We start from the raw sequence: 27,686 nt of genomic DNA, 5'->3' as shown, positions 1-27,686 counted from the left end.
CGGTGTGTGTGTGTGTGTTAATTCTCCTCTGACACAGGTAGTGACAGTGTTGAGTGACGAGTAACATAACACCAACACACACAGAGAGCAGAGAGCTCAACAACAGAAGTGAAAGACGGGGACACACACACACACGGACACACACACGGACACACAGACACACAGAAGGAGCTGTCAGTCTCTGCCAGCCGATCGATCAGTGCTGACAGATAGCAGATACCCCCAGAGTCTTAATTAGAGCTCCCATTAGAACACACATACACACACACACACACACACACACACACACACACACACACACACACACACACACACACACACACACACACACACACACACACACACACACACACACACACACACACACACACACACAGCTCTCTCTCTCACACACATACTCTAAGCAGGTGGTATCCCACTGTTTGCATTTATTTATTACCAGAGATGGAGGCAGAATAGTCCTTTGAGATGTATCATCTCCTTTTTTAAAAGGGGATCCTGAAAACAGTTATTGCAAACACATAACACAGCAGTCATCAAACCAACAACAAAACAGTACAACATGGTAAGGAGGATGGAGGGTTCATGTAAACATGAGGACCAGATCAGCCTCCACCCGATGTATATAAATATAAAACTGGTATTTGTTTGTAGAAAATGAAGGGAGGGAAGTCCTGCTGGAATACCACAGTAGAATTGTGTAGGTAGAAGGTGCTCTTTGGTAAAGGGCTGAAATGGGACTAAATAACTCAAAAAGGACCAAGTCACTCTTCATAGAATGACTTTAAAATGACTTTATTTTACTTATGGCATGTTCAATAGAACAAACCGTTTAAAACTAGGACGCTGAAACGCTTCAGAGTTTTACACTTTTTGTTTTACTGAACATGCCATAACTAAAATAAAGGCATTTTAAACTAATTACTTGAAGAGTGCCTTGGTCCTTTTTTCGTTTTTTAGGTATTTCTTTGTGTTGTTGCCTGCCAGTACTTAAAATTGGTAAAGTCAGGTAAGTATATTATGGGGGGTAATGTAATATTCATGAGTGGGAGGGGCTCCCCGCTGAAGCACTTCCTCTCCTGCTGAGACACACTTCCTGGATTACACTGAGACGGATGGCACCTGCGTCCTGCCACCACACACACGCACGCACGCACACACAAGCACGCATGTAAACACATTGGTTCATATACTGTAAAACGTACATTTATAGCCTGGGCATTGATTCGCTTCAATCACTGAACACAACCGGTGCTTATTAGAGACAGACTTCTGTTTGAGCCAGGCGTCTATTTCCTTAACCTCTACAGGATCGGTGGGTCCCTTGCTGGGCTGTTGAGCTAACGTAGGCTAATGCGATTAGCATGAGGTTGTAAGTAACAAGAACATTTCCCAGGACATAGACATATCTGATATTGGCAGAAAGCTTACATTTTGCACTGTCCAATTTACAGTACCTATTACAGTGAAAGAATACCATGCTATTGTTTGATGAAAGTGCACAGTTATGAACTTGAAAAGTTATTAATAAAGCAATTAGGCACATTTGGGCAGTCTTGATGCACAATTTTGAACAGAAATGCAATGGTTCATTCGAGCAGTCTAAACCTGTGCACATACACTGCTGCCACCTAGTGGCCAAAATGTAAATTGTGCCTGGGCTGAAATAATACATTATGGCCTTTCTCTTGCATTTCAACGATGATGGTACAAAAAAAATAAATGCTTATTTTCTTTGTATTTTCTTTTATCAGATCTAATGTGTTATATTCTCCTACATTAATTTCACATTTCCACAAACTTCAAAGTGTTTCCTTTCAAATGGTATCAAGAATATGCATATCCTTGCTTCAGGTCCTGAGCTACAGGCAGTTAGATTAGGGTATGTCATTTTAGGTGAACATTTAAAAAAAGGGGCGGATTTGCACACAGCTCTTGCTCAATAAAATGTTGAAAAGACTACCACACTGTTTGTGACCAGTATAAACATTGTAGTAACAAATCCATCGCAGATCAGACATGCAAAGACTAGGCTGCCTATCATACACCCCCAATTTCACGTTTCAGCACCATTATCTCACTCGTTGCACCTCTTGTATCCACCGTAGTTGAGCCGACCATGTCAAACCACACTGCCGTCATCCATGGCTCTTCTTTATCTTCTTTGAGCAATCTTGCGGTACTCACTGAAGTTCACTCGCAAACAATTCATTTAGACACGGCATCTATTTAAAACAGGTGTTTATTTGCTGAAATGTGTGCCGATGCCCGGCTATTAAAAGGGATGGCAACTATTTGAAACTCTGCGTTTAATTGAAGTTTTAAGGTAGACTCACATCTGAAACAACACAATGTTGTGGTGTGATGTGGGTGTCCAGACTTTCACTGTCTGCTCAGCTCCTCCCCCTCAGTCTGCTGTGGCTTTACCTTTCTGCTGCGGGAGTCTCCCTGTGGGACTGGACACACACCAGGGGAGCCCCCCTGCATGCTTGGTGTTTGAGGCCCAATGACATAAATAGAGAGGCCTCCCCAAACGCTTTTCAACCGGCACAGGAAGTGCGTGTATGTGTGTGTGTGTTAAATGTTAAAGGTGATGACAGAAGTACAGAGGCTTGCTATAGATCTGCTTATCTCCCAGCAGGACCAGGGGAGCATGCTGCTCTATCCCCAATATCGCACACACACACACACACACACACACACACACACACATACGCACACACACATATACAAACACACAGTCACACACACACACACACACACATACAAACACACAGTCACACACACACACACACACACACAGTCACACACACACACACACACACACACACACACACACACACACACACACACACACACACACACACACACACACACACACACACACACACACACACACAAACCCCCATACACACGGACAACAGAGAGCCACAGGAGATGGCATGTCCATAATAATCCACTCTAAGCCTAGTGCTGTGCTGGCCCAGCCAGACCATGCACCTGGCACCACTCCACCCTCCTCGCAGCTCCAATTCATAGTTTGTGTGTGTGTGTGTGTGTGTGTGTGTGTGTGTGTGTGTGTGTGTGGTGTGTGTGTGTGTGTGTGTGTGTGTGTGTGTGTGTGTGTGTGTGTGCATGTGGTGATAGTCCGACTGAGTGGAAATTCTATCTGTCCTCGCGCGTCACACATTGGTCGATGTTATTTGCCTGACATGATCAATATTGTCTACCCAATCAATATAGATGTACAACTTGGCGTAAGTTCAATTCCCGCTTTTACAAAAATGTATATGAAATCAGTCACTCATCTCTTGCTATCATATTCACTATTGAACTTCATTCAATAACGTTCAATTGATCAGAAAGGTTACTGTATAGGACTGCTGTAGATTCAGCCTCAAGGGGCGGACCGTTCTCTCTGTGGGCTAAGGTTTTAGATCGGAAGTAATTCGTCTGCGCGCAAGGAAGAAAGTTGTTTACAAACAGAAGAGAAAGTTGGACATGTAGCTAACTCGAGACAAACAGTTACGAAATAGCCTTGAAGAATTATTCTCCCAAGTTTTACACTCCGATGGGTTTTTACTTTAAGTAAGTAATATGTTCACGATTTGAAAATGAAATATGCTAGATTTTAAGTTTGAATAGTCAGCTGTGTTGGCTAGCTTGCTAAAATACTGTTAACTCACCTGACAGACATCTGATTCTGGCAGTTATAACGTTATAACTTCCAGCTAGCTAGAGGATGATGCCTTACCTTGGTCAAATGTGTTTTAATGTGTCATAATTACAGACATTTCTTCTCTATAGAACAAACTAAGTTTTCTGTTGTCATTTGGTCCCGGATGTTGTCGTTTAACGTCATTAGTTAGCTAACTAACAGCTCGAGCCAGACTCTGAGACCCTGTTATTCAAACCTTGGGCACGAGGATGTCAGCAAAGCTCCCTACTAGCCAACAATGGTATGATGTGATGTGTTTGGTATTGGGTTACAAGGGTGTGTGTGTGTGTGTGTGTGTGTGTGTGTGTGTGTGAAACAGGTCACATGGTTTTGTGTGGCATGCTAATGCTTGTATGTATACCTCCTCCCTCCTGTCTTCCAGGTAGCTGAGTAAGAGGAGCAGGTGTGTATGGTTGCAGGTGTGAGAACCCACCCGGGGTCAGAAGTCAGGGAGGATGTCAGAGGAAGGGGGCAAGCTGACGCTGAGGCGTCTTGAGGGGCCGATCCACAAGTTCACTAAAGTAGCCCTGCCGACAGACCTAGAAAGACTACAGAGACACCACAGCAATATACTGAAGGTAACACACACACACATATATACACACGCAAACTCACATCACCGACCATTGGAAGTTACTGAAGAACCACACAGAGAAGCAGCAACTGAGCTTGTTATTGTCTTACAGTTCCAGCATAGTGGACAATGGGATCGCCTTCATCAGGAGCACATCAATGCCAGCCGCACTGTGCAGGTAAAACATAGACACACACACACTGGTCTTGTGCTGAGTATATACGGTATGTTGTGACTGTGTGCTGTGTGCCTGCAGGAGATCAGGAGTGTGCATGTAAAATTGAGTGTGTGTTTTAAAAGGGTCTGTCTGTGTGTGTGTGTGTGTGTGTGTGTGTGTGTGTGTGTGTGTGTGTGTGTGTGTGTGTGTGTGTGTGTGTGTGTGTGTGTGTGTGTGTGTGTGTGTGTAAAGGGCTGCACAGTGTGTTTTCACACTGACACCACCATGTCTCCTGAAGTGAAGGATTCATCCCCACCTCCTTCCCTCACACACACACACACACACACACACACACACACACACACCTCAAAACACACTGGGAGGGGCAGAGTGCTTTCCTGTGTGGCGTGTGTGTGTTTCTGTCCGCTGGGCTGGGTGTGTGTAAGGAAGCTGAAGATGGGTGATGATACACAAGGACATGCAGCACAGATAGAGAAGTAGAGAGAGAGCAAGAAAGGCAGAGGGAAGCAGAGAAAGACAGTGTCACCCCCCCACTCTCTAGGCAGGAAGTGAAGTCTCTAGCAGGAAGTGGGCTCCTCTGCTTTCTGTATTTCTGTCTGCACGCCTCTATTTTCATCCATCACTCATCTATTCATCCCTTTCTCCTAACTGTGAATATTATTATAGACCCCCCTCTCTGCTGCTCATCCCTTTGAGGGAATAGGTTAGTTAGTTTAGACAGCACACTACAGATCACTACCACACTCCATTCCCCCAGGGGGCAGCAGCAACCTTGTCCAGGTGGTTGATAAGCACATTCGGTGCTGTCAATTAGGGTGATCGTCAGTCAGAGTACCAGCTCGGAAAGCCTGCTGGTTTGTTTTGGGGTCTTTTAGTTTGGGCGTGCCTTTGCTATTTTTCCTTCTTGAACATATTTATGTTTAGTCACCATCTGAACATATAATAATCCACTTGGACCAGCCGACCAAGAGGTGAAGACGGAGCTGGTCCTGGACCTATGGGAAGGTAGCTGTCTCCTGGGTACATACATTCACACCTAGACGCATACACTGATTTCTCACACAGACACACGTCAAATCAGGTTACAGACCAGTTAACTAGGCCTAAGACCCTCTAGACTTAGTGAGTGCAACAATATTAGCAGGCTAGTGAATCGGTTTCGTAACGCCCTGTGTGTGTGTTGGTGGGGCAGGGCCTATTTAGCAACGTGTGCCTGGTTTCACTTTCTCCCTGGTGTTTACTGTGTGTTTGTCTGTCTGTCAGTTACACACTCCTACACATCTTTCAATCAGTACCCCTTAGTTCTGTAAACGTCTTTTGCCAATTTTCTGGGCCGATTTTTAATAAATCCTCTTCGATGTAAAGTCCCCTGTTTCGGGGACCTGCGTGGTTCTGATACTGGTTCTGACTGAAAGTTTTGCTTATAAATCGATGGAGTTGGCTTGCATTGAGCTGTAGGCCTGATTTTTTTCCAGACACGGTAGTATGTCTCTTCTGCCTGTAAGAAGCAGCATATGCCTGGAATCCTTTCACCATAATGCAGCGAAGGGGGGTGGTTTCATCACTGTACCACATTCACATCCATGTATAGCCAGTAGTCTAAAATCATGAATAGATTTGAAACAAAACCCACTTTCTGTTTGTGATAGACGGACACTATTTATATGAGATGAAAGGCCTAACGAGTTCAGGAAATATTCACAGTGATGGGGGCAGACGTTTTGATCAAGAGACCTTTAGAAAATATGCCCATTTTCTCTAACAATAAATATACAAATATGTATTATACAGAAATCTTATAGTTAGTCGTTTTATAAATTGATTATACTATATTTAGAACAAATATAAGTCATTTCAAGCCTTATTTATACAGTTTAGTTATAGGATATCCATCTATAACATATTTGTATCATGTTTGTGCTGTGTACTTGATCTTGTGTTTTGAAAAGTGACTACACCTCACCAGTCTAACTGTTTTACCAGAAAGGTGAAATTGTAACCTTAGAGTTTGCAGCATTACTAGTTATTGTTTATGGCCCTCTCATGGTAAATAACGACTTTAGGGGATTACGTAGATTACATTTAAGAGGTTTGAACCAACCTTCTCCAGCAGCACAGAGAGTTCATTCACCTGTTAATGTTCTTATTGTTGATGTTCTTTGTGTGTGTGTGTGTGTGTGTGTGTGTGTGTGTGTGTGTGTGTGTGTGTGTGTGTGTGTGTGTGTGTGTGTGTCTGTGTGTTTGTGTGTGTGTGTGTGTGTCTGTGAAGCATATGCTAACAGGCCTTTAGCGTTCTGACAGGTGTGTCTCCCGTGGCCATAGCGGCTCAATGCTAATCCAGTCTGCAGCTGTGTGTGTATGTTTATTCATCATGTCTAATTAGCGTGGGAGCATCTATTGGTCATGGCCTCCTGACCCCTGGTCTGGTCTGCCCTGGGGCTGATGGGTACAACCAGGGGAGGCCATCTAACACCCTCCTACTTCCCCCTCCTCACTCCTCCTCCCAGCAGAGACACTGGAACCTGTCTGTCTGTATGAGGGTGTACTTCTCTCTGTCTCGTGCCTCTTTTTTAAATCTATCTGTTGGGAAGTTGAACTACTTGTTGAACCTCTCTCTCCCTCTGTAGCAGTTGAGGGCTAATGTTAGAGAGATGGAGAAGCTGTGTGGACGTGTCCGCCCGGAGGACGGCCCCGCCCTGGAGAGGCTGGTTCAGCCAATCAGAGACCGAGCATCTGCTGCCGCACAAGACTTCCTACTCCTGCATTCTAACCCTGCCCCTCTGCCACAGGCACCACGCCCCCCAGGCCACTCATCCTCAGGTAGCACCGCCCCCTTCCCCTCTATTCAACAACATCAGTTTATTCCATTCTATAGCAGCCATGTTAGCTCTTCCTTTATTGACCAATAAACCAACTAATAAATCATCTAAATGCTCATTATGAATTTCAGAAGCAGTAACATGTCCAGATCTAAAGTTGGTCACTCTGGTTCTCACTGACCTTGTCCATTAGGTGGTTCCCATGGTGACGATGTGGGCAGGGAGCCCCCTCCTGTCAATCAAACGCAGCTCCTCCTCCCAGTGATCCCCCTCAACGAGAGTGCTGCCGAGTCCTGGGACACCCTGGAGGAGGTGGGAATATTTGGGCCCCTTGTACTGTATTCACAAATTGTCTTAATAATAGATTAAGAGATCATAATATTTATTCATGTCTTTAATATGTCATATAGTAGGTTTTTGTTTGTGTGTTATTGTTGCTGTGTTAATATGAGTTTGTTTTGTCAGGACCTGAAGGAGCTTAGCGGTTTGGTGACAGAGTTCTCTCTGCTGGTCCACGTGAGTATGCTATGTACAGTGCATATCGAAAAGTATTCCCCTTGGCTTTTTCCACATTTTGTTACATTAGAGCCTAATTCTAAAATGTATTAAATTGTTTTCCTCATCAATCTACACACAATACCCCATACTGACGAAGCAAAAACTGTTTTGTAGACATTTTTTCTAATAAAAACAGAAATATCACATTTACTTAAGGATTCAGACCTTTTACTTTTACTTGTACTTTGTTGAAGCACCTTTAGCAGCGATTACAGCCTCAAGTCTTCTAGGGTATGACACTACAAGCTTGACAAACCTTTATTTGGGGAGTTTCTCCCATTCTTCTCTAAAGATCCTCTCAAGCTCTGTCAGGTTGGATGGGGAGCGTTGCTGCACAGCTATTTTCAGGTCTCTCCAGAGATGTTCGATCGGCTACAAGTCCGGGCTCTGGCTGGGCCACTCAAGGACATTCAGAGACTTGTCCCGAAGCCACTCCTGTGTTGTCTTGGCTGTGTGGTTTTCATCAAGGATCTCTCTGTACTTTGCTCCGTTCATTGTTCCCTCAACCCTGACTAGTCTTCCAGTCCCTGCAGCTGAAAAACATCCCCACAGCATGATGCTGCCACCACCATGCTTCACCATAGGGATGGTGCCAGGTTTCCTCCAGATGTGACGCTTGGCATTCAGGCCAAATAGTTCAATCTTGTTTCAGCAGACCAGAGAATCTTGTTTCTCATGGTCTCAGAGTCCTTTAGGTGCCTTTTGAAATCAAATAAAAAAAATTGGGTCACATACACATGGTTAGCAGATGTTATTGCGTGTGTAGCAAAATGCTTGTGGCAAACTCCAGGTGGGCTGTCATGTGCCTTTTCCTGAGGAGGGGCTTCCATTTGGCCACTCTACCATAAAGGCCTGATTGGTAGAGTGCTGCAGAGATGGTTGTCCTTCTGGAAGGTTCTCCCATCTCCACAGACGAACTCTGGAGCTCTGTCAGAGTGACCATCAGGTTCTTGGTCACCTTCCTAACCAAGGACCTTCTCCCCTGATTGCTCAGTTTGGCCGGCCAGCTCTAGGAAGAGTCTTGGTGGTTCCAAACTTCTTCCATTTAAGAATGATGGAGGCCACTGGGATCTTCAATGACATGTTCTGTACCCTTCCCCAGATCTGTGCCTCGACACAATCTTGTCTCGGAGCTGTACGGACAATTTCTTCAACCTCATGGCTTGGTTTTTGATCTGACATGCATTGTCAACTGGGACCTTATATAGACAGGTGTGTGCCTTTTCAAATCATGTCCAATCAATTGAATTTGCCACAGGTGGACTCCAATCAAGTTGTAGAAACATCTCAAGGATGATCAATGGAAACAGGATGCACCTGAGCTCCATTTCGAGTCTCATAGCAAAGGTGCTGAATACTTAAAAATACTTAACCTGTTTTCATTTTGTCATTATGGGGTATTGTGTGTAGATGGATGAGGACAATAAAAATAAAAAAAAGTAATCCATTTAAGAATAAGGTTGTAACATAACAAAATGTTGAAAAAGAGAAGGGGTCTGAATACTTCCCGAATGTACTTTACAGTGGGAGGAAAAAGTATTTGATCCCCTGCTGATTTTGTACGTTTGCCCACTGACAAAGAAAGGATCAGTCTATAATTTTAATGGTAGGTTTATTTGAACAGTGAGAGACAGAAAAACAACAAAAATATCCAGAAAAACGCATGTCAAAAATGTTATAAATTGATTTGCATTTTAATGAGGGAAATAAGTATTTGACCCCCTCTCAATCAGAAATATTTCTGGCTCCCAGGTGTCTTTTATACAGGTAACGAGCTGAGATTAAGAGCACACTCTTAAAGGGAGTGCTCCTAACCGCAGCTTGTTACCTGTAAAAAAGACACCTGTCCACAGAAGCAATCAATCAGATTCCAAACTCTCCACCATGACCAAGACCAAAGAGCTCTCCAAGGATGTCAGGGACAAGATTGTAGACCTACACAAGGCTGGATTGGGCTACAAGACCATCACCAAGCAGCTTGGTGAGAAGGTGACAACATTTGGTGCGATTATTCGCAAATGGAAGAAACACAAAAGAACTGTCAATATCCCTCGGCCTGGGGCTCCATGCAAGATCTCACCTCGTGGAGTTGCAATGATCATGAGAACGGTGAGGAATCAGTCCAGAACTTGTCAATGATCTCAAGGCAGCTGGGACCATAGTCACCAAGAAAACAATTGGTAACACACTACGCCGTGAAGGACTGAAATCCTGCAGCGCCCGCAAGGTCCCCCTGCTCAAGACAGCACATATACATGCCCGTCTGAAGTTTGCCAATGAACATCTGAATGATTCAGAGGACAACGGGGTGAAAGTGTTGTGGTCAGATGAGACCAAAATGGAGGTCTTTGGCATCAACTCAACTCGCCGTGTTTGGAGGAGGAGGAATGCTGCCTATGACCCCAGGAACACCATCCCCACCGTCAAACATGGAGGTGGAAACATTATGCTTTGGGGGTGTTTTTCTGCTAAGGGGACAGGACAACTTCACCGCATCAAAGGGACGATGGACGGGGCCATGTACCGTCAAATCTTGGGTGAGAACATCCTTCCCTCAGCCAGGGCATTGAAAATGGGTCGTGGATGGGTATTCCAGCATGACAATGACCCAAAACACACGGCCAAGGCAACAAAGGAGTGGCTCAAGAAGAAGCACATTAAGGTCCTGGAGTGGCCTAGCCAGTCTCCAGACCTTAATCCCATAGAAAATCTGTGGAGGGAGCTGAAGGTTCGAGTTGCCAAACGTCAGCCTTGAAACCTTAATGACTTGAAGAAGATCTGCAAAGAGGAGTGGGACAAAATCCCTCCTGAGATGTGTGCAAACCTGGTGGCCAACTACAAGAAACATCTGACCTCTGTGATTGCCAACAAGGGTTTTGTCACCAAGTACTAAGTCATGTTTTGCAGAGGGGTCAAATACTTATTTCCCTCATTAAAATGCAAATCATTTTATAACATTTTTGACATGCGTTTTTCTGGATTTTTTGGCTGTTATTCTGTCTCTCACTGTTCAAATAAACCTACCAATAAAATTATAGACTGATCATTTCTTTGTAAGTGGGCAAACGTACAAAATCAGCAGGGGATCAAATACTTTTCCCCCCCACTGTATGTACGTGTGTGTGTGTGTGTGTGTGTGTGTGTGTGTGTGTGTGTGTGTGTGTGTGTGTGTGTGTGTGTGATTGAGTGCTGACAAGGTCAGCAGATAATGCCTTTCTGGTGTCTAATGAGACAGGATGAATGACAGGGACATGGCTACGTAACATAGATAGCCTGCTGCGGCTATGCTAACCATTCTGTTAGCACACAGGGCAGTGAGGGCACTGACAGACAGTGAAGTGAGCGACAGCTAGCCTAGCGTCTGTCTGTCTGGTTGGATTCATGCTGGGGCTCCTTAGAGAGCAGGTCACAGCACACCACAGGTTACTGGAGTGGGGCTGCAGGCAGGTGTACTGCTGGGGGAGGTGGGATGGTAGAAAATGGGCCATAGGGGAGAGGTGGGAGACGAGAGAAGATAGGAGAGAAGGGGGCTGTGTGTCCATGGGGAGGAGAGTGCCGTGGGAGAGAACCCAGGCAACAGGGCGTATGGTAGGCCAGGAGGAAAACAGACGACTCTGATTATCACTCTATCCTCTGGGAACGAAAGAGCGATAGGAGTGGGAGGAAGGGAGGGTTTAAACATGGTGAGAGAGGAGGGCAGAAAGAGGTGTAGAGAGAGAGATTTTGGGAGGGAGAGACGAGACCGAGAGGAGATTGTTTTGAAGGAGAGAGCATAAAGATGTTTTAGTGCTGTGGTCTCTCTGGGGTGACTGGTGTCGTTCAGGGACCAATACTCAGCCTCTCAACCACAGGGTAAACACTGCTGTGTGTCGGTGTTTCTACCTGCCTGGGGATTTGAGAGAGAGAGAGGGAGGGAGAGAGGGGGACAGAGACAGGCAAGGTGAGATGTTCAGACGCAGCCTGCTAGTGTCTGACTGAAGCACTCATCTCCCGCTGTTCCACTGGCTGGAGCCTAGAAGCTCCACATCCACCAACAACCATACATACATCAGGGATTTAAAGGGAGGGAGGGTGAAGAAATGGGAACCGAAGTGAACATGAGTGGGTTAGAGATGTGAGGACTGAGGAGAGGAGTAAAGGCGACAGCATGCTTCGGTTCAGAATGAGTGTGCTCGCATAAACCCTTAAAAGACCTTTGTTTGAAATACCAAGCAGATCTTAGTCACGCAATTTTACATCCAAGATGTTTGGTGCAGTCTCTTTGAATGACATCAAACATTTAATTGAAGAATCCCTACTGTTGACCAATCACAGATGAAAGGGCGTAGACTTCGGCTACCGACTTCGGCATGCCTGGAGAAAATGTTTTGTTAGCATGGCCGGAAAAACCCTCACCGAAGACCAAAACTAACAAAAGCGTCACAAAATGGCATCATAATATATGCACAGCTGGGAAGCATGCGGACACCTTAAGGGAGAGGAGAATGATGGAGGGAGGGAGTTAGGGGGCAGTAAGGGAGAGGAGGGAGTTAGGGGGCAGTAAGGGAGGGAGTTAGGGGGCAGTAAGGGAGGGAGTTAGGGGGCAGTAAGGGAGAGGAGGGAGTTAGGGGGCAGTAAGGGAGGGAGTTAGGGGGCAGTAAGGGAGGGAGTTAGGGGGCAGTAAGGGAGAGGAGGGAGTTAGGGGGCAGTAAGGGAGAGGAGGGAGTTAGGGGGCAGTAAGGGAGAGGAGGGAGTTAGCGGGCAGTTTTGGAGGAGAGGGAGTTAGGGGGCAGTAAGGGAGAGGAGGGAGTTAGGGGGCAGTAAGGGAGAGGAGGGAGTTAGGGGCAGTAAGGGAGGGAGTTAGGGGCAGTAAGGGAGGGAGTTAGGGGCAGTAAGGAGGGGGGGAGTTAGGGGGCAGTAAGGGAGAGAGTTAGGGGCAGTAAGGGAGGGAGTTAGGGGCAGTAAGGAGGGGGGGAGTTAGGGGGCAGTAAGGGAGAGGGAGGGAGTTAGGGGGCAGTAAGGGAGAGGGAGGGAGTTAGGGGCAGTAAGGGAGAGGGAGGGAGTTAGGGGGCAGTAAGGGAGAGGGAGGGAGTTAGGGGGCAGTAAGGGAGGGAGTTAGGGGAGTAAGGGAGAGGGAGGGAGTTAGGGGGCAGTAAGGGAGAGGAGGGAGTTAGGGGGCAGTAAGGGAGAGGAGGGAGTTAGGGACAGTAAGGAAGGGAGTTAGGGGCAGTAAGGGAGGGAGTTCAGGGGCAGTAAGGGAGAGGGAGGGAGTTAGGGGGCAGTAAGGGAGAGGAGGGAGTTAGGGGGCAGTAAGGGAGAGGAGGGAGTTAGGGGCAGTAAGGGAGGGAGTTAGGGGGCAGTAAGGGAGAGGGAGGGAGTTAGGGGGTAGTAAGGGAGAGGAAGGGAGTTAAGGGGCAGTATGGGAGAGGGAGTTAGGGGGCAGTATGGGAGAGGGAGGGAGTTAGGGGCAGTAAGGGAGGGAGTTAGGGGGCAGTAAGGGAGAGGGAGGGAGTTAGGGGGCAGTGAGGGAGAGGGAGGGAGTTAGGGGGCAGTAAGGGAGAGGGAGGGAGTTAGGGGGCAGTAAGGGAGAGGGAGGGAGTTAGGGGGCAGTAAGGGAGAGGGAGGGAGTTAGGGGGCAGTAAGGGAGGGAGTTAGGGGAGTAAGGGAGAGGGAGGGAGTTAGGGGCAGTAAGGGAGGGAGTTCGGGGGGTGAAAGGGAGAGGGAGGGAGTTAGGGGGCAGTAAGGGAGAGGGAGGGAGTTAGGGGGCAGTAAGGGAGAGGGAGGGAGTTAGGGTGGCAGTAAGGGAGGGAGTTAGGGGGAGTAAGGGAGAGGGAGGGAGTTAGGGGCAGTAAGGGAGAGGAGGGAGTTAGGTGGCAGTAAGGGAGAGGGAGGGATTTAGGGGGGCAGTAAGGGAGAGGAAGGGAGTTAGGGGGAGTAAGGGAGAGGGAGGGAGTTAGGGGGCAGTAAGGGAGAGGGAGGGAGTTAAGGGGCAGTATGGGAGAGGGAGTTAGGGGGCAGTATGGGAGAGGGAGGGAGTTAGGGGCAGTAAGGGAGGGAGTTAGGGGCAGTGAGGGAGGGAGTTAGGGGCAGTAAGGGAGAGGGAGGGAGTTCGGGGGCAGTAAGGGAGAAGGAGGGAGTTAGGGGGCAGTAAGGGAGAGGGAGGGAGTTAGGGGGCAGTAAGGGAGAGGGAGGGAGTTAGGGGGCAGTAAAGGAGAGGAGGGAGTTAGGGGGCAGTAAGGGAGAGGAGGGAGTTGGGGGGTAGTAAGGGAGAGGGAGGGAGTTAAGGGGCAGTATGGGAGAGGGAGTTAGGGGGCAGTATGGGAGAGGGAGGGAGTTAGGGGCAGTAAGGGAGGAGTTAGGGGGCAGTAAGGGAGAGGGAGGGATTTAGGGGGCAGTGAGGGAGAGGGAGGGAGTTAGGGGCAGTAAGGGAGGGGAGTTAGGGGCAGTAAGGGAGAGGGAGGGAGTTAGGGGGCAGTAAGGGAGAGGGAGGGAGTTAGGGGGCAGTAAGGGAGAGTGAGGGAGTTAGGGGGCAGTAAGGGAGGGAGTTAGGGGGAGTAAGGGAGAGGGAGGGAGTTAGGGGCAGTAAGGGAGGGAGTTAGGGGGCAGTAAGGGAGAGGGAGGGAGTTAGGGGGCAGTAAGGGAGAGGGAGGGAGTTAGGGGGCAGTAAGGGAGGGAGTTAGGGGGCAGTAAGGGAGGGAGTTAGGGGGAGTAAGGGAGAGGGAGGGAGTTAGGGGCAGTAAGGGAGAGGGAGGGAGTTAGGGGCAGTAAGGGAGAGGGAGGGAGTTAGGGGGCAGTAAGGGAGAGGGAGGGAGTTAGGGGGCAGTAAGGGAGAGGAAGGGAGTTAGGGGGAGTAAGGGAGAGGGAGGGAGTTAGGGGGTAGTAAGGGAGAGGGAGGGAGTTAAGGGGCAGTATGGGAGAGGGAGTTAGGGGGGCAGTATGGGAGAGGGAGGGAGTTAGGGGCAGTAAGGGAGGGAGTTAGGGGCAGTGAGGGAGGGAGTTAGGGGCAGTAAGGGAGAGGGACGGGAGTTAGGGGCAGTAAGGGAGAGGGAGGGAGTTAGGGGGCAGTAAGGGAGAGGAAGGGAGTTAGGGGGGAGTAAGGGAGAGGGAGGGAGTTAGGGGGCATTAAGGGAGAGGGAGGGAGTTAGGGGGTAGTAAGGGAGAGGGAGGGAGTTAAGGGGCAGTATGGGAGAGGGAGTTAGGGGGCAGTATGGGAGAGGGAGGGAGTTAGGGGCAGTAAGGGAGGGAGTTAGGGGGAAGTAAGGGAGGGAGTTAGGGGCAGTGAGGGAGGGAGTTAGGGGCAGTGAGGGAGGGAGTTAGGGGCAGTGAGGGAGGGAGTTAGGGGGCAGTAAGGGAGAGGGAGGGAGTTAGGGGGCAGTAAGGGAGAGGGAGGGAGTTAGGGGGCAGTAAGGGAGGGAGTTAGGGGAGTAAGGGAGAGGGAGGGAGTTAGGGGCAGTAAGGGGAGGGAGTTAGGGGCAGTAAGGGAGAGGGAGGGAGTTAGGGGCAGTAAGGGAGAGGGAGGGAGTTAGGGGGCAGTAAGGGAGAGGAAGGGAGTTAGGGGGAGGGAGGGAGTTAGGGGGGAGTAAGGGGAGGGAGTTAGGGGAGGGAGGGTTAGGGGGAGTAAAGGGAGGGAGGGAGTTAGGGGGGAGTAAGGGAGAGGGAGGGAGTTAGGGGGCAGTAAGGGAGGGAGTTAGGGGGAGTGAGGGAGGGAGTTAGGGGGAGTGAGGGAGGGAGTTAGGGGGGAGTAAGGGAGGGGAGGGAGTTAGGGGGCAGTAAGGGAGAGGAAGGAGTTAGGGGGCAGTAAGGGAGAGGGAGGGAGTTAGGGGGCAGTGAGGGAGGGAGGGAGTTAGGGGGCAGTGAGGGAGGGAGGGAGTTAGGGGGCAGTAAGGGAGAGGGAGGGAGTTAGGGGGGCAGTAAGGGAGAGGGACGGAGTTAGGGGCAGTAAGGGAGAGGGAGGGAGTTAGGGGCAGTAAGGGAGAGGGAGGGAGTTAGGGGGCAGTAAGGGAGGGAGTTAGGGGGCAGTAAGGGAGGGAGTTAGGGGGCAGTAAGGGAGAGGGAGGGAGGGAGTTAGGGGGGCAGTAAGGAGAGAGGGAGGGAGTTAGGGGGCAGTAAGGGAGGGGGAGTTAGGGGGCAGTAAGGGAGGAAGTTAGGGGGCGGTAAGGGAGGGAGTTAGGGGGCAGTAAGGGAGAGGGACGGAGTTAGGGGCAGTAAGGGAGGGAGATGGGGGCAGTAAGGGAGAGGGAGGGAGTTAGGGGCAGTAAGGGAGAGGGAGGGAGTTAGGGGCAGTAAGGGAGAGGGAGAGGGAGGGAGTTAGGGGCAGTAAGGGAGGGGAGGGAGTTAGGGGCAGTAAGGGAGAGGGAGGGAGTTAGGGGCAGTAAGGGAGAGGGAGGGAGTTAGGGGGCAGTAAGGGAGGGAGTTAAGGGGGCAGTAAGGGAGGAAGTAAGGGGGTAAGGGAGGGAGTTAGGGGGCAGTAAGGGAGGAAGTTAGGGGGCGTAAGGGAGGGAGTTAGGGGGCGGTAAGGGAGAGGGACGGAGTTAGGGGCAGTAAGGGAGAGGAGGGAGTTAGCGGGCAGTTTTGGAGGAGAGGGAGTTAGGGGCAGTAAGGGAGGGAGTTAGGGGCAGTAAGGAGGGGGGGAGTTAGGGGGCAGTAAGGGAGAGAGTTAGGGGCAGTAAGGGAGGGAGTTAGGGGCAGTAAGGAGGGGGGGAGTTAGGGGCAGTAAGGGAGAGGGAGGGAGTTAGGGGGCAGTAAGGGAGAGGGAGGGAGTTAGGGGGCAGTAAGGGAGAGGGAGGGAGTTAGGGGCAGTAAGGGAGAGGGAGGGAGTTAGGGGGCAGTAAGGGAGGGAGTTAGGGGGAGTAAGGGAGAGGGAGGGAGTTAGGGGGCAGTAAGGGAGAGGAGGGAGTTAGGGGGCAGTAAGGGAGAGGAGGGAGTTAGGGACAGTAAGGAAGGGAGTTAGGGGCAGTAAGGGAGGGAGTTCAGGGGCAGTAAGGGAGAGGGAGGGAGTTAGGGGGCAGTAAGGGAGAGGAGGGAGTTAGGGGGCAGTAAGGGAGAGGAGGGAGTTAGGGGAGGGAGTTAGGGGGCAGTAAGGGAGAGGGAGGGAGTTAGGGGTAGTAAGGGAGAGGAAGGGAGTTAGGGGCAGTATGGGAGAGGGAGTTAGGGGGCAGTATGGGAGAGGGAGGGAGTTAGGGGCAGTAAGGGAGGGAGTTAGGGGGCAGTAAGGGAGAGGGAGGGAGTTAGGGGGCAGTGAGGGAGAGGGAGGGAGTTAGGGGGCAGTAAGGGAGAGGGAGGGAGTTAGGGGGCAGTAAGGGAGAGGGAGGGAGTTAGGGGGCAGTAAGGGAGAGGGAGGGAGTTAGGGGGCAGTAAGGGAGGGAGTTAGGGGAGTAAGGGAGAGGGAGGGAGTTAGGGGCAGTAAGGGAGGGAGTTCGGGGGGTGAAAGGGAGAGGGAGGGAGTTAGGGGGCAGTAAGGGAGAGGGAGGGAGTTAGGGGGCAGTAAGGGAGAGGGAGGGAGTTAGGGTGGCAGTAAGGGAGGGAGTTAGGGGGAGTAAGGGAGAGGGAGGGAGTTAGGGGCAGTAAGGGAGAGGAGGGAGTTAGGTGGCAGTAAGGGAGAGGGAGGGATTTAGGGGGCAGTAAGGGAGAGGAAGGGAGTTAGGGGGGAGTAAGGGAGAGGGAGGGAGTTAGGGGGCAGTAAGGGAGAGGGAGGGAGTTAAGGGGCAGTATGGGAGAGGGAGTTAGGGGGCAGTATGGGAGAGGGAGGGAGTTAGGGGCAGTAAGGGAGGGAGTTAGGGGCAGTGAGGGAGGGAGTTAGGGGCAGTAAGGGAGAGGGAGGGAGTTCGGGGGCAGTAAGGGAGAAGGAGGGAGTTAGGGGGCAGTAAGGGAGAGGGAGGGAGTTAGGGGGCAGTAAGGGAGAGGGAGGGAGTTAGGGGGCAGTAAAGGAGAGGAGGGAGTTAGGGGGCAGTAAGGGAGAGGAGGGAGTTGGGGGTAGTAAGGGAGAGGGAGGGAGTTAAGGGGCAGTATGGGAGAGGGAGTTAGGGGGCAGTATGGGAGAGGGAGGGAGTTAGGGGCAGTAAGGGAGGAGTTAGGGGGCAGTAAGGGAGAGGGAGGGATTTAGGGGGCAGTGAGGGAGAGGGAGGGAGTTAGGGGGCAGTAAGGGAGGGAGTTAGGGGGCAGTAAGGGAGAGGGAGGGAGTTAGGGGGCAGTAAGGGAGAGGGAGGGAGTTAGGGGGGCAGTAAGGGAGAGTGAGGGAGTTAGGGGGCAGTAAGGGAGGGAGTTAGGGGGAGTAAGGGAGAGGGAGGGAGTTAGGGGCAGTAAGGGAGGGAGTTAGGGGGCAGTAAGGGAGAGGGAGGGAGTTAGGGGGCAGTAAGGGAGAGGGAGGGAGTTAGGGGGCAGTAAGGGAGGGAGTTAGGGGGCAGTAAGGGAGGGAGTTAGGGGAGTAAGGGAGAGGGAGGGAGTTAGGGGCAGTAAGGGAGAGGGAGGGAGTTAGGGGCAGTAAGGGAGAGGGAGGGAGTTAGGGGGCAGTAAGGGAGAGGGAGGGAGTTAGGGGGCAGTAAGGGAGAGGAAGGGAGTTAGGGGGAGTAAGGGAGAGGGAGGGAGTTAGGGGGTAGTAAGGGAGAGGGAGGGAGTTAAGGGGCAGTATGGGAGAGGGAGTTAGGGGCAGTATGGGAGAGGGAGGGAGTTAGGGGCAGTAAGGGAGGGAGTTAGGGGCAGTGAGGGAGGGAGTTAGGGGCAGTAAGGGAGAGGGACGGAGTTAGGGGGCAGTAAGGGAGAGGGAGGGAGTTAGGGGGCAGTAAGGGAGAGGAAGGGAGTTAGGGGGGAGTAAGGGAGAGGGAGGGAGTTAGGGGGCATTAAGGGAGAGGGAGGGAGTTAGGGGGTAGTAATGGAGAGGGAGGGAGTTAAGGGGCAGTATGGGAGAGGGAGTTAGGGGGCAGTATGGGAGAGGGAGGGAGTTAGGGGCAGTAAGGGAGGGAGTTAGGGGGCAGTAAGGGAGGGAGTTAGGGGCAGTGAGGGAGGGAGTTAGGGGCAGTGAGGGAGGGAGTTAGGGGCAGTGAGGGAGGGAGTTAGGGGGCAGTAAGGGAGAGGGAGGGAGTTAGGGGGCAGTAAGGGAGAGGGAGGGAGTTAGGGGGCAGTAAGGGAGGGAGTTAGGGGGAGTAAGGGAGAGGGAGGGAGTTAGGGGCAGTAAGGGAGGGAGTTAGGGGGCAGTAAGGGAGAGGGAGGGAGTTAGGGGCAGTAAGGGAGAGGGAGGGAGTTAGGGGGCAGTAAGGGAGAGGAAGGGAGTTAGGGGGAGGGAGGGAGTTAGGGGGGAGTAAGGGGGAGGGAGTTAGGGGGCAGAAAGGGAGAGGGTTAGGGGAGTAAGGGAGAGGGAGGGAGTTAGGGGGAGTAAGGGAGAGGGAGGGAGTTAGGGGGCAGTAAGGGAGGGAGTTAGGGGGAGTGAGGGAGGGAGTTAGGGGGAGTGAGGGAGGGAGTTAGGGGGAGTAAGGGAGGGGGAGGGAGTTAGGGGCAGTAAGGGAGAGGAAGGGAGTTAGGGGGCAGTAAGGGAGAGGGAGGGAGTTAGGGGGCAGTGAGGGAGGGAGGGAGTTAGGGGGCAGTGAGGGAGGGAGGGAGTTAGGGGCAGTAAGGGAGAGGGAGGGAGTTAGGGGGCAGTAAGGGAGAGGGACGGAGTTAGGGGCAGTAAGGGAGAGGGAGGGAGTTAGGGGGCAGTAAGGGAGAGGGAGGGAGTTAGGGGGCAGTAAGGGAGGGAGTTAGGGGGCAGTAAGGGAGGGAGTTAGGGGGCAGTAAGGGAGAGGGAGGGAGGGAGTTAGGGGGCAGTAAGGGAGAGGGAGGGAGTTAGGGGGCAGTAAGGGAGGGAGTTAGGGGGCAGTAAGGGAGGAAGTTAGGGGGCAGTAAGGGAGGGAGTTAGGGGGCAGTAAGGGAGAGGGACGGAGTTAGGGGCAGTAAGGGAGGGAGATGGGGGCAGTAAGGGAGAGGGAGGGAGTTAGGGGCAGTAAGGGAGAGGGAGGGAGTTAGGGGCAGTAAGGGAGAGGGAGAGGGAGTTAGGGGCAGTAAGGGAGAGGGAGGGAGTTAGGGGCAGTAAGGGAGAGGGAGGGAGTTAGGGGCAGTAAGGGAGAGGGAGGGAGTTAGGGGGCAGTAAGGGAGGGAGTTAGGGGGCAGTAAGGGAGGAAGTTAGGGGGCAGTAAGGGAGGGAGTTAGGGGGCAGTAAGGGAGGAAGTTAGGGGGCAGTAAGGGAGGGAGTTAGGGGCAGTAAGGGAGAGGGACGGAGTTAGGGGCAGTAAGGGAGGGAGTTAGGGGGCAGTAAGGGAGAGGGAGGGAGTTAGGGGCAGTAAGGGAGAGGGAGGGAGTTAGGGGCAGTAAGGGAGAGGGAGGGAGTTAGGGGCAGTAAGGGAGAGGGAGGGAGTTAGGGGCAGTAAGGGAGAGGGAGGGAGTTAGGGGCAGTAAGGGAGAGGGAGGGAGTTAGGGGGCAGTAAGGGAGATGAGGGACTTAAAAAAGCTCAGGTAAGATCATAGTCATGACTGAAAGCGCTACAGAAAATGTATACCTGTTGTCTGAATATTGTCTATCCATATGTAATAAGTAGCTAATGTAAAAAGGTACCATGTCCATAAAATGTTTATAGTATGTACATATAACAACTACAACTACAATAAGGAGGGAGAGAAGGATGGATGGTGTCCAGCACACAGAGAGAGGGACAGCTGCCACTCTGAATATTTCATGAGCTCCTCACAATAACCCCCCCAGACCCCCTCCTACCCCAATATAACCCCCCCAAGACCCCTTCCTACCCCAATATAATCTCCCCAGACCCCCTCCTGCCCCAATATAACCCCCCAAAGACCCTTTCCTACCCCAATATAATCTCCCCAGACCCCCTCCTGCCCCATTATAACCCCCCCCAAGACCCCTTCCTACCCCAATATAACCCCCCAGACCCTACCTTTTCTACTTTACACCCGCATCACCCCCCACAGACAGACACACACACTCATTTGTGGTGCTGTGTCGAGAGGGACCAAGTCAGCGGTGTCTCCAGTGTATAAACCCTATGTGTGTGTGTGTGTGTGTGTGTGTGTGTGTGTGTGTGTGTGTGTGTGTGTGTGTGTGTGTCAGTCCCAGCAGGAGAAGATTGACAGCATAGAGGAGAACGTCAACACAGCAGCAGCCAACGTGGAGGAGGGGACCAGGAGCCTCGGGAAGGTGCGTGTTAGCGTGTACACGCGTGTGTGTGTGTGTGTGTGGTGTTTGGGAGATCGATGGCACTTTGCCTCCCAGCCATTCTACAACGTTTGTCCCTATTGATCCAGCAGAATACGGAGGAAAGCTGCAATTAAAGAAATAGAGAGAATAGATGGAGAGAGGGGTTAAGAGGTACAGTGATGGAGGGAGGGAGAGAGGGGTTGAGTAGGGGGTGTTGTCAATGGAGAGTGCAAGGTGTGTGTGTGTGTGTGTGTGTGTGTGTGTGTGTGTGGGTGCAGGAGGCGAGGAGAGGTATGAAGGGCTATTTAATAGCTCTTCAGGAGCAGCGTTTGGCCTCCCACTGTTGGCTCAATACACACACACACACACACACACACACACACACACACACACACACACACACACACACACACACACACACACACACACACCTCAGAATAAAGTCAGACTGACAGCTCAATACCCACAGACATATTACAAGCTCAGTGTGGTATGTCATGTGAGTTCTATACGGCTGAACAGACGCTGCGCGTACACACCCTTTGTGAGTCTAGTTGCAGCCAAAATATCACAATATTAAAAAATGTGGTCTATTTAAGCGTAAATGTACCACCTCTCACCCCATGTTTTGATTGATAAATGGAACTTCATCAATTCAGGAAGTTGAATTGAGTTGAAGTTGAAATGGGATTGAGCCCATATTGAGGTCCAGAATATTCTAGGGTATGGGTGTGGCTGTGCTGTTAAGGGATCCTGAGTGGTCCAAGCGGTCTAAGGCACTGTATCGCAGTGCTAGAGGCATCACTACAGACCCGGGTTCGATCCTGGACTGTATCACAACCGGCCGTGATCGGGAGTCCCATAGGGCGGCGCACAATCTTAGATGAATTCCGACTATTTTGAGGAAGTGTATTCTGGCTACGGCATCTCTAAATGAACAAATAGTACTATTGCTGCTTTTTTTCAAGTTTTTTAAGGGAGTATGCTAGGCTGTGCTAGGCGTCAGCTGAACTGAAGCATGCTGAGGCCTTTAGAAGCAGTGTGTGTAGATAGAAGAGGTGTCAGACAGCAGTGTGTGTTGATAGAAGAGGTGTCAGACAGCAGTGTGTGTTGATAGAAGAGGTGTCAGACAGCAGTGTGTGTAGATAGAAGAGGTGCCAGACACAGCAGTGTGTGTAGATAGAAGAGGTGTCAGACAGCAGTGTGTGTAGATAGAAGAGGTGTCAGACAGCAGTGTGTGTAGATAGAAGAGGTGTCAGACAGCAGTGTGTGTTGATAGAAGAGGTGTCAGACAGCAGTGTGTGTAGATAGAAGAGGTGCCAGACACAGCAGTGTGTGTAGATAGAAGAGATGTCAGACAGCAGTGTGTGTAGATAGAAGAGATGTCAGACAGCAGTGTGTGTAGATAGAAGAGGTGTCAGACAGCAGTGTGTGTAGATAGAAGAGGTGCCAGACACAGCAGTGTGTGTAGATAGAAGAGATGTCAGACAGCAGTGTGTGTAGATAGAAGAGGTGTCAGACACAGCAGTGTGTGTAGATAGAAGAGGTGTCAGACACAGCAGTGTGTGTAGATAGAAGAGGTGTCAGACAGCAGTGTGTGTAGATAGAAGAGGTGTCAGACAGCAGTGTGTGTAGATAGAAGAGGTGTCAGACAGCAGTGTGTGTAGATAGAAGAGGTGTCAGACAGCAGTGTGTGTAGATAGAAGAGGTGCCAGACACAGCAGTGTGTGTAGATAGAAGAGATGTCAGACAGCAGTGTGTGTAGATAGAAGAGGTGTCAGACACAGCAGTGTGTGTAGATAGAGATGTCAGACAGCAGTGTGTGTAGATAGAGATGTCAGACACAGCAGTGTGTGTAGATAGAAGAGGTGTCAGACACAGCAGTGTGTGTAGATAGAAGAGGTGTCAGACACAGCAGTGTGTGTAGATAGAGGAGGTGTCAGACAGCAGTGTGTGTAGATAGAAGAGATGTCAGACACAGCAGTGTGTGTAGATAGAAGAGGTGTCAGACACAGCAGTGTGTGTAGATAGAAGAGGTGTCAGACAGCAGTGTGTGTAGATAGAAGAGATGTCAGACAGCAGTGTGTGTAGATAGAAGAGGTGTCAGACAGCAGTGTGTGTAGATAGAGAGTGTCAGACACAGCAGTGTGTGTAGATAGAAGAGGTGTCAGACACAGCAGTGTGTGTAGATAGAAGAGGTGTCAGACACAGCAGTGTGTGTAGATAGAAGAGGTGTCAGACACAGCAGTGTGTGTTGATAGAAGAGGTGTCAGACACAGCAGTGTGTGTAGATAGAAGAGGTGTCAGACACAGCAGTGTGTGTAGATAAAAGAGATGTCAGACAGCAGTGTGTGTAGATAGAAGAGGTGTCAGACAGCAGTGTGTGTAGATAGAAGAGGTGTCAGACAGCAGTGTGTGTAGATAGAAGAGGTGTCAGACAGCAGTGTGTGTAGATAGAAGAGGTGTCAGACACAGCAGTGTGTGTTGATAGAAGAGGTGTCAGACACAGCAGTGTGTGTAGATAGAAGAGGTGTCAGACACAGCAGTGTGTGTAGATAGAAGAGATGTCAGACAGCAGTGTGTGTAGATAGGTGTCAGACAGCAGTGTGTGTAGATAGAGATGTCAGACAGCAGTGTGTGTAGATAGAAGAGATGTCAGACAGCAGTGTGTGTAGATAGAAGAGATGTCAGACACAGCAGTGTGTGTAGATAGAAGAGATGTCAGACACAGCAGTGTGTGTAGATAGAAGAGATGTCAGACACAGCAGTGTGTGTAGATAGAAGAGATGTCAGACAGCAGTGTGTGTAGATAGAAGAGATGTCAGACACAGCAGTGTGTGTAGATAGAAGAGATGTCAGACACAGCAGTGTGTGTAGATAGAAGAGGGGTCAGACAGCAGTGTGTGTAGATAGAAGAGGTGTCAGACAGCAGTGTGTGTAGATAGAAGAGGTGTCAGACAGCAGTGTGTGTAGATAGAAGAGATGTCAGACACAGCAGTGTGTGTAGATAGAAGAGATGTCAGACACAGCAGTGTGTGTAGATAGGTGTCAGACAGCAGTGTGTGTTGATAGAAGAGGTGTCAGACAGCAGTGTGTGTAGATAGAGATGTCAGACACAGCAGTGTGTGTAGATAGAAGAGATGTCAGACACAGCAGTGTGTGTAGATAGAAGAGATGTCAGACACAGCAGTGTGTGTAGATAGAAGAGATGTCAGACACAGCAGTGTGTGTAGATAGAAGAGGTGTCAGACACAGCAGTGTGTGTAGATAGAAGAGATGTCAGACACAGCAGTGTGTGTAGATAGAAGAGGTGTCAGACACAGCAGTGTGTGTAGATAGAAGAGGTGTCAGACAGCAGTGTGTGTTGATAGAAGAGGTGTCAGACACAGCAGTGTGTGTAGATAGAAGAGATGTCAGACACAGCAGTGTGTGTAGATAGAAGAGATGTCAGACACAGCAGTGTGTGTAGATAGAAGAGGTGTCAGACACAGCAGTGTGTGTAGATAGAAGAGATGTCAGACAGCAGTGTGTGTAGATAGAAGAGGTGTCAGACACAGCAGTGTGTGTAGATAGAAGAGGTGTCAGACAGCAGTGTGTGTTGATAGAAGAGGTGTCAGACACAGCAGTGTGTGTAGATAGAAGAGGTGTCAGACACAGCAGTGTGTGTAGATAGAAGAGGTGTCAGACACAGCAGTGTGTGTAGATAGAAGAGGTGTCAGACACAGCAGTGTGTGTAGATAGAAGAGGTGTCAGACAGCAGTGTGTGTAGATAGAAGAGATGTCAGACAGCAGTGTGTGTAGATAGAAGAGGTGTCAGACAGCAGTGTGTGTAGATAGAAGAGGTGTCAGACACAGCAGTGTGTGTAGATAGAAGAGGTGTCAGACAGCAGTGTGTGTAGATAGAAGAGGTGTCAGACAGCAGTGTGTGTAGATAGAAGAGGTGTCAGACAGCAGTGTGTGTAGATAGAAGAGGTGTCAGACAGCAGTGTGTGTAGATAGAAGAGGTGTCAGACAGCAGTGTGTGTAGATAGAAGAGGTGTCAGACAGCAGTGTGTGTAGATAGAAGAGATGTCAGACAGCAGTGTGTGTTGATAGAAGAGGTGTCAGACAGCAGTGTGTGTAGATAGAAGAGATGTCAGACAGCAGTGTGTGTTGATAGAAGAGGTGTCAGACAGCAGTGTGTGTTGATAGAAGAGGTGTCAGACAGCAGTGTGTGTAGATAGAAGAGATGTCAGACAGCAGTGTGTGTAGATAGAAGAGATGTCAGACAGCAGTGTGTTATCTGTCATCAGGACAGGTACCATTACACCCCTGCTTTACCAACACCCTGTACTCTGAACTTTCAACTTACCTCTGGTTGATTAAAATGACCTTCGCTGCCATGAGGTGAGGGGCTGGGAGGGCGTTTGAACTGGATCCATTTAACTGTTAATCTGTTAATCAGCCGTGGGAGGGGGTAGTGTGTGTGTGGCGGAATGTTCAGAGGAGTCACTCATTTACAGCCATCAGTCTAAAGGAGCGTCTTCCTCTCTGAAGATAACAGTATTAATAAACACACACACACCTCATTTCTCCAATTTTAATAAATGTGGGTAATTAAAGTATGCAGCTTTGATGATGGTGTGTGCGCATGTGTTGCTGTTTGTGTGTGTACATTTGTGTGTGTGTGTGTGTGTGATCATGAAAGGCCAGGTAGATCTGAAGACTTCTCGCTTACTGTGTCTTAGAACATCAAAGGAATACCCCCCTGAGTGTGTGTGTTATATGTGTGTTGATTTGTCCCAAGTGAAGTTTCTTCTTATTTCCTTGTCTTTTTAATTGAATTTAAGAATATTGGCATAAAAGTGAAGAAACCTAGACTGTCAATGCATGTAGTGACTCGTCTATCCCTCTGTCCTCCCTCCAGGCGGTGGGCTACAGGCTGGCAGTGTTACCCGTGGCGGGGGCAGTGTTAGGGGGGGTGTTGGGTGGTCCGCTGGGCCTTCTGGTGGGGTTCAAGGCAGCGGGGGTGGCAGCAGCGCTTGGAGGGGGGGCTCTGGGGTTTGCAGGGGGGAACCTGGTCCAGAAGAAACGCAGAGCTAGAGTAGAGTCCCAGATGAACCAGCTCACTGCACCCCCTACGGAACCAGAACCACCGCTGGACAAGGACAAGTGACCTCTGATTGGTCGTGGCGGGACCTCTGACCTCCAGAAGCCTACACTGGTCCAGGTACTGCCCGACTACATTGCAGACGCATGCTAGAGCTTACATATCAGCTGACCACATCATATGATATAGCAATCTGATGCCCGACTGCACAGTTGAAGTGGCGCACAACCATTGGTTGATGCAATGCAACGCCTGCGCATCTAGTCAGGCAGGAACTCAACCAAGATATCCCTCAGACTAACTGACTGTCCGCTCAAACAATCTGTTGTTTGACCAATAGATTTGCTCTCTTTACTGTGGTAATAAGGAACTCCTTCTCGCTGCCAATAGACCGAGGAGAGGTCTGTCAAGAGAAGCCTACTGTGAAGAGAAGCTTGCCACTGGGATCTACCACTTCCCAATCAATAGGACTTTTAAACATTGTAGGAGAGCCTTGTTGAGGACCTGAGTGTGAAAGGGAGGTGTGTGTGAATGCTGTGTTAGTTGAGTGTGATGTACTGTGTTTCTAGATTTCTATTAAATATGACCTACATATTTTTACAATATAAATTAATTAGTTTTCCTTCCAAAATCTTTTAAATATGTTAAAAAGCAGCTTTGTGTTGGAATGGTGTGGGCGTATACTGATCTTAAATATTCATGCGAGTAGACCGCTGATTGGCCAGCTCATCCTCCTCAGGATGACATCATCCTCTGAGGAAACAAGTTTTTTTTCCCTACAATTGTTTTGCCCAAAAATACAAGTATAGGATGAGTCAACATTATCTGGGTATGAGATTACAGAACATTCACTGCACAGTTACTTTAAGTGTATGATTATATATTATGAAAAGATGAGCATTATTAGTAGCAAACACTACAGCCTGCCTAGTTTTGTAACATAAGTCATGCTGTTTGGTGCCTTTTAGTACAGATGGTAGTTTTATTAGTCATGTTATTATACTGTGTTTCTTGGACAGACTGTCTTAACTACCCTCAGTCTTTATCAAATACACACTCAGTGCCAAAGCCAGACACTGCCTGGGTCGAGCAGTCACACATCTCTCTAGTTTATCAACTTATTGATGTTTATCTGAGTCTGCCAATATGTCTGCTGCTCTGCTTAGAGTATACAGCTCATTAACAGTATAAACAGCAGTAAATGTCAAGACTGTGTCCTGGTCTGAACCCTGCTGGAGAGGAGCCTCTGACAGACTGGAATGTGTCAATTTGACAGACTGGGGAGCAGAGAATAAGAGTGAGTGATTGAGAAAGGTTAGGAGGATAAACACAGCTGTCCTGGGTGTACCCATTACCAGGTAGAACGTTGTGATGAGTGTGAGGCCAAAGTTTCCCTCTTAAAAGTGCCACCAGAGAAGCAGGTCACACCTGATGTCATCTACTACAAGTGACCTGTAACCTCTGAACTCAGACCGGGACCAACTAAATATGGATGCTCTTAATCTATGTGATGATTTACTGGGGTTTTATATTTGCCAAAGAAAACCAATAAAATCTGCTTCTGATGAAGGAATTGTGTGTGTCAGGA

The 27,686-nt window shown here is 49.8% G+C and overlaps 1 protein-coding gene across 2 annotated transcripts; it reads left to right on the top strand.

Annotated features, from left to right (window-relative positions):
- The first annotated feature begins 3,418 nt into the window (after positions 1-3,418).
- On the top strand, positions 3,419-27,671 carry LOC106594857 (syntaxin-17). Of its 2 annotated transcripts, XR_006769997.1 has the most exons (9): positions 3,419-3,588; positions 4,101-4,296; positions 4,405-4,470; positions 7,098-7,290; positions 7,483-7,601; positions 7,755-7,805; positions 20,923-21,009; positions 25,916-26,218; positions 26,466-27,671. XR_006769997.1 is itself a non-coding variant. In XM_045719023.1 (8 exons), the coding sequence occupies exons 2-8, from the start codon at positions 4,174-4,176 to the stop codon at positions 26,162-26,164; spliced, it is 888 nt and encodes a 295-aa protein (XP_045574979.1). In that variant the 5' UTR covers positions 3,419-3,588; positions 4,101-4,173; the 3' UTR covers positions 26,165-27,671. The 2 variants fall into 2 exon arrangements, 1 of the variants encoding a protein (XP_045574979.1); XM_045719023.1 differs by having other exon boundaries at positions 25,916-27,671.
- The last annotated feature ends 15 nt before the right edge of the window (positions 27,672-27,686 follow it).

Source organism: Salmo salar, chromosome ssa05 (genome assembly GCF_905237065.1).
Source record: "Salmo salar chromosome ssa05, Ssal_v3.1, whole genome shotgun sequence".
Classification (NCBI taxonomy): domain Eukaryota; kingdom Metazoa; phylum Chordata; class Actinopteri; order Salmoniformes; family Salmonidae; genus Salmo; species Salmo salar.
This window is presented reverse-complemented; position numbering and strand designations above follow the sequence as displayed.

Excerpts from the sequence above, each read along its gene's own strand:
- LOC106594857 (XM_045719023.1), top strand. The coding sequence starts at position 4,174 with ATGTCAGAGGAAGGGGGCAAGCTGACGCTGAGGCGTCTTGAGGGGCCG. Across the intron at positions 4,297-4,404 it reads ACCACAGCAATATACTGAAG|TTCCAGCATAGTGGACAATG; the intron begins GTAACACACACA and ends ATTGTCTTACAG. Across the intron at positions 7,291-7,482 it reads CCCAGGCCACTCATCCTCAG|GTGGTTCCCATGGTGACGAT; the intron begins GTAGCACCGCCC and ends CTTGTCCATTAG.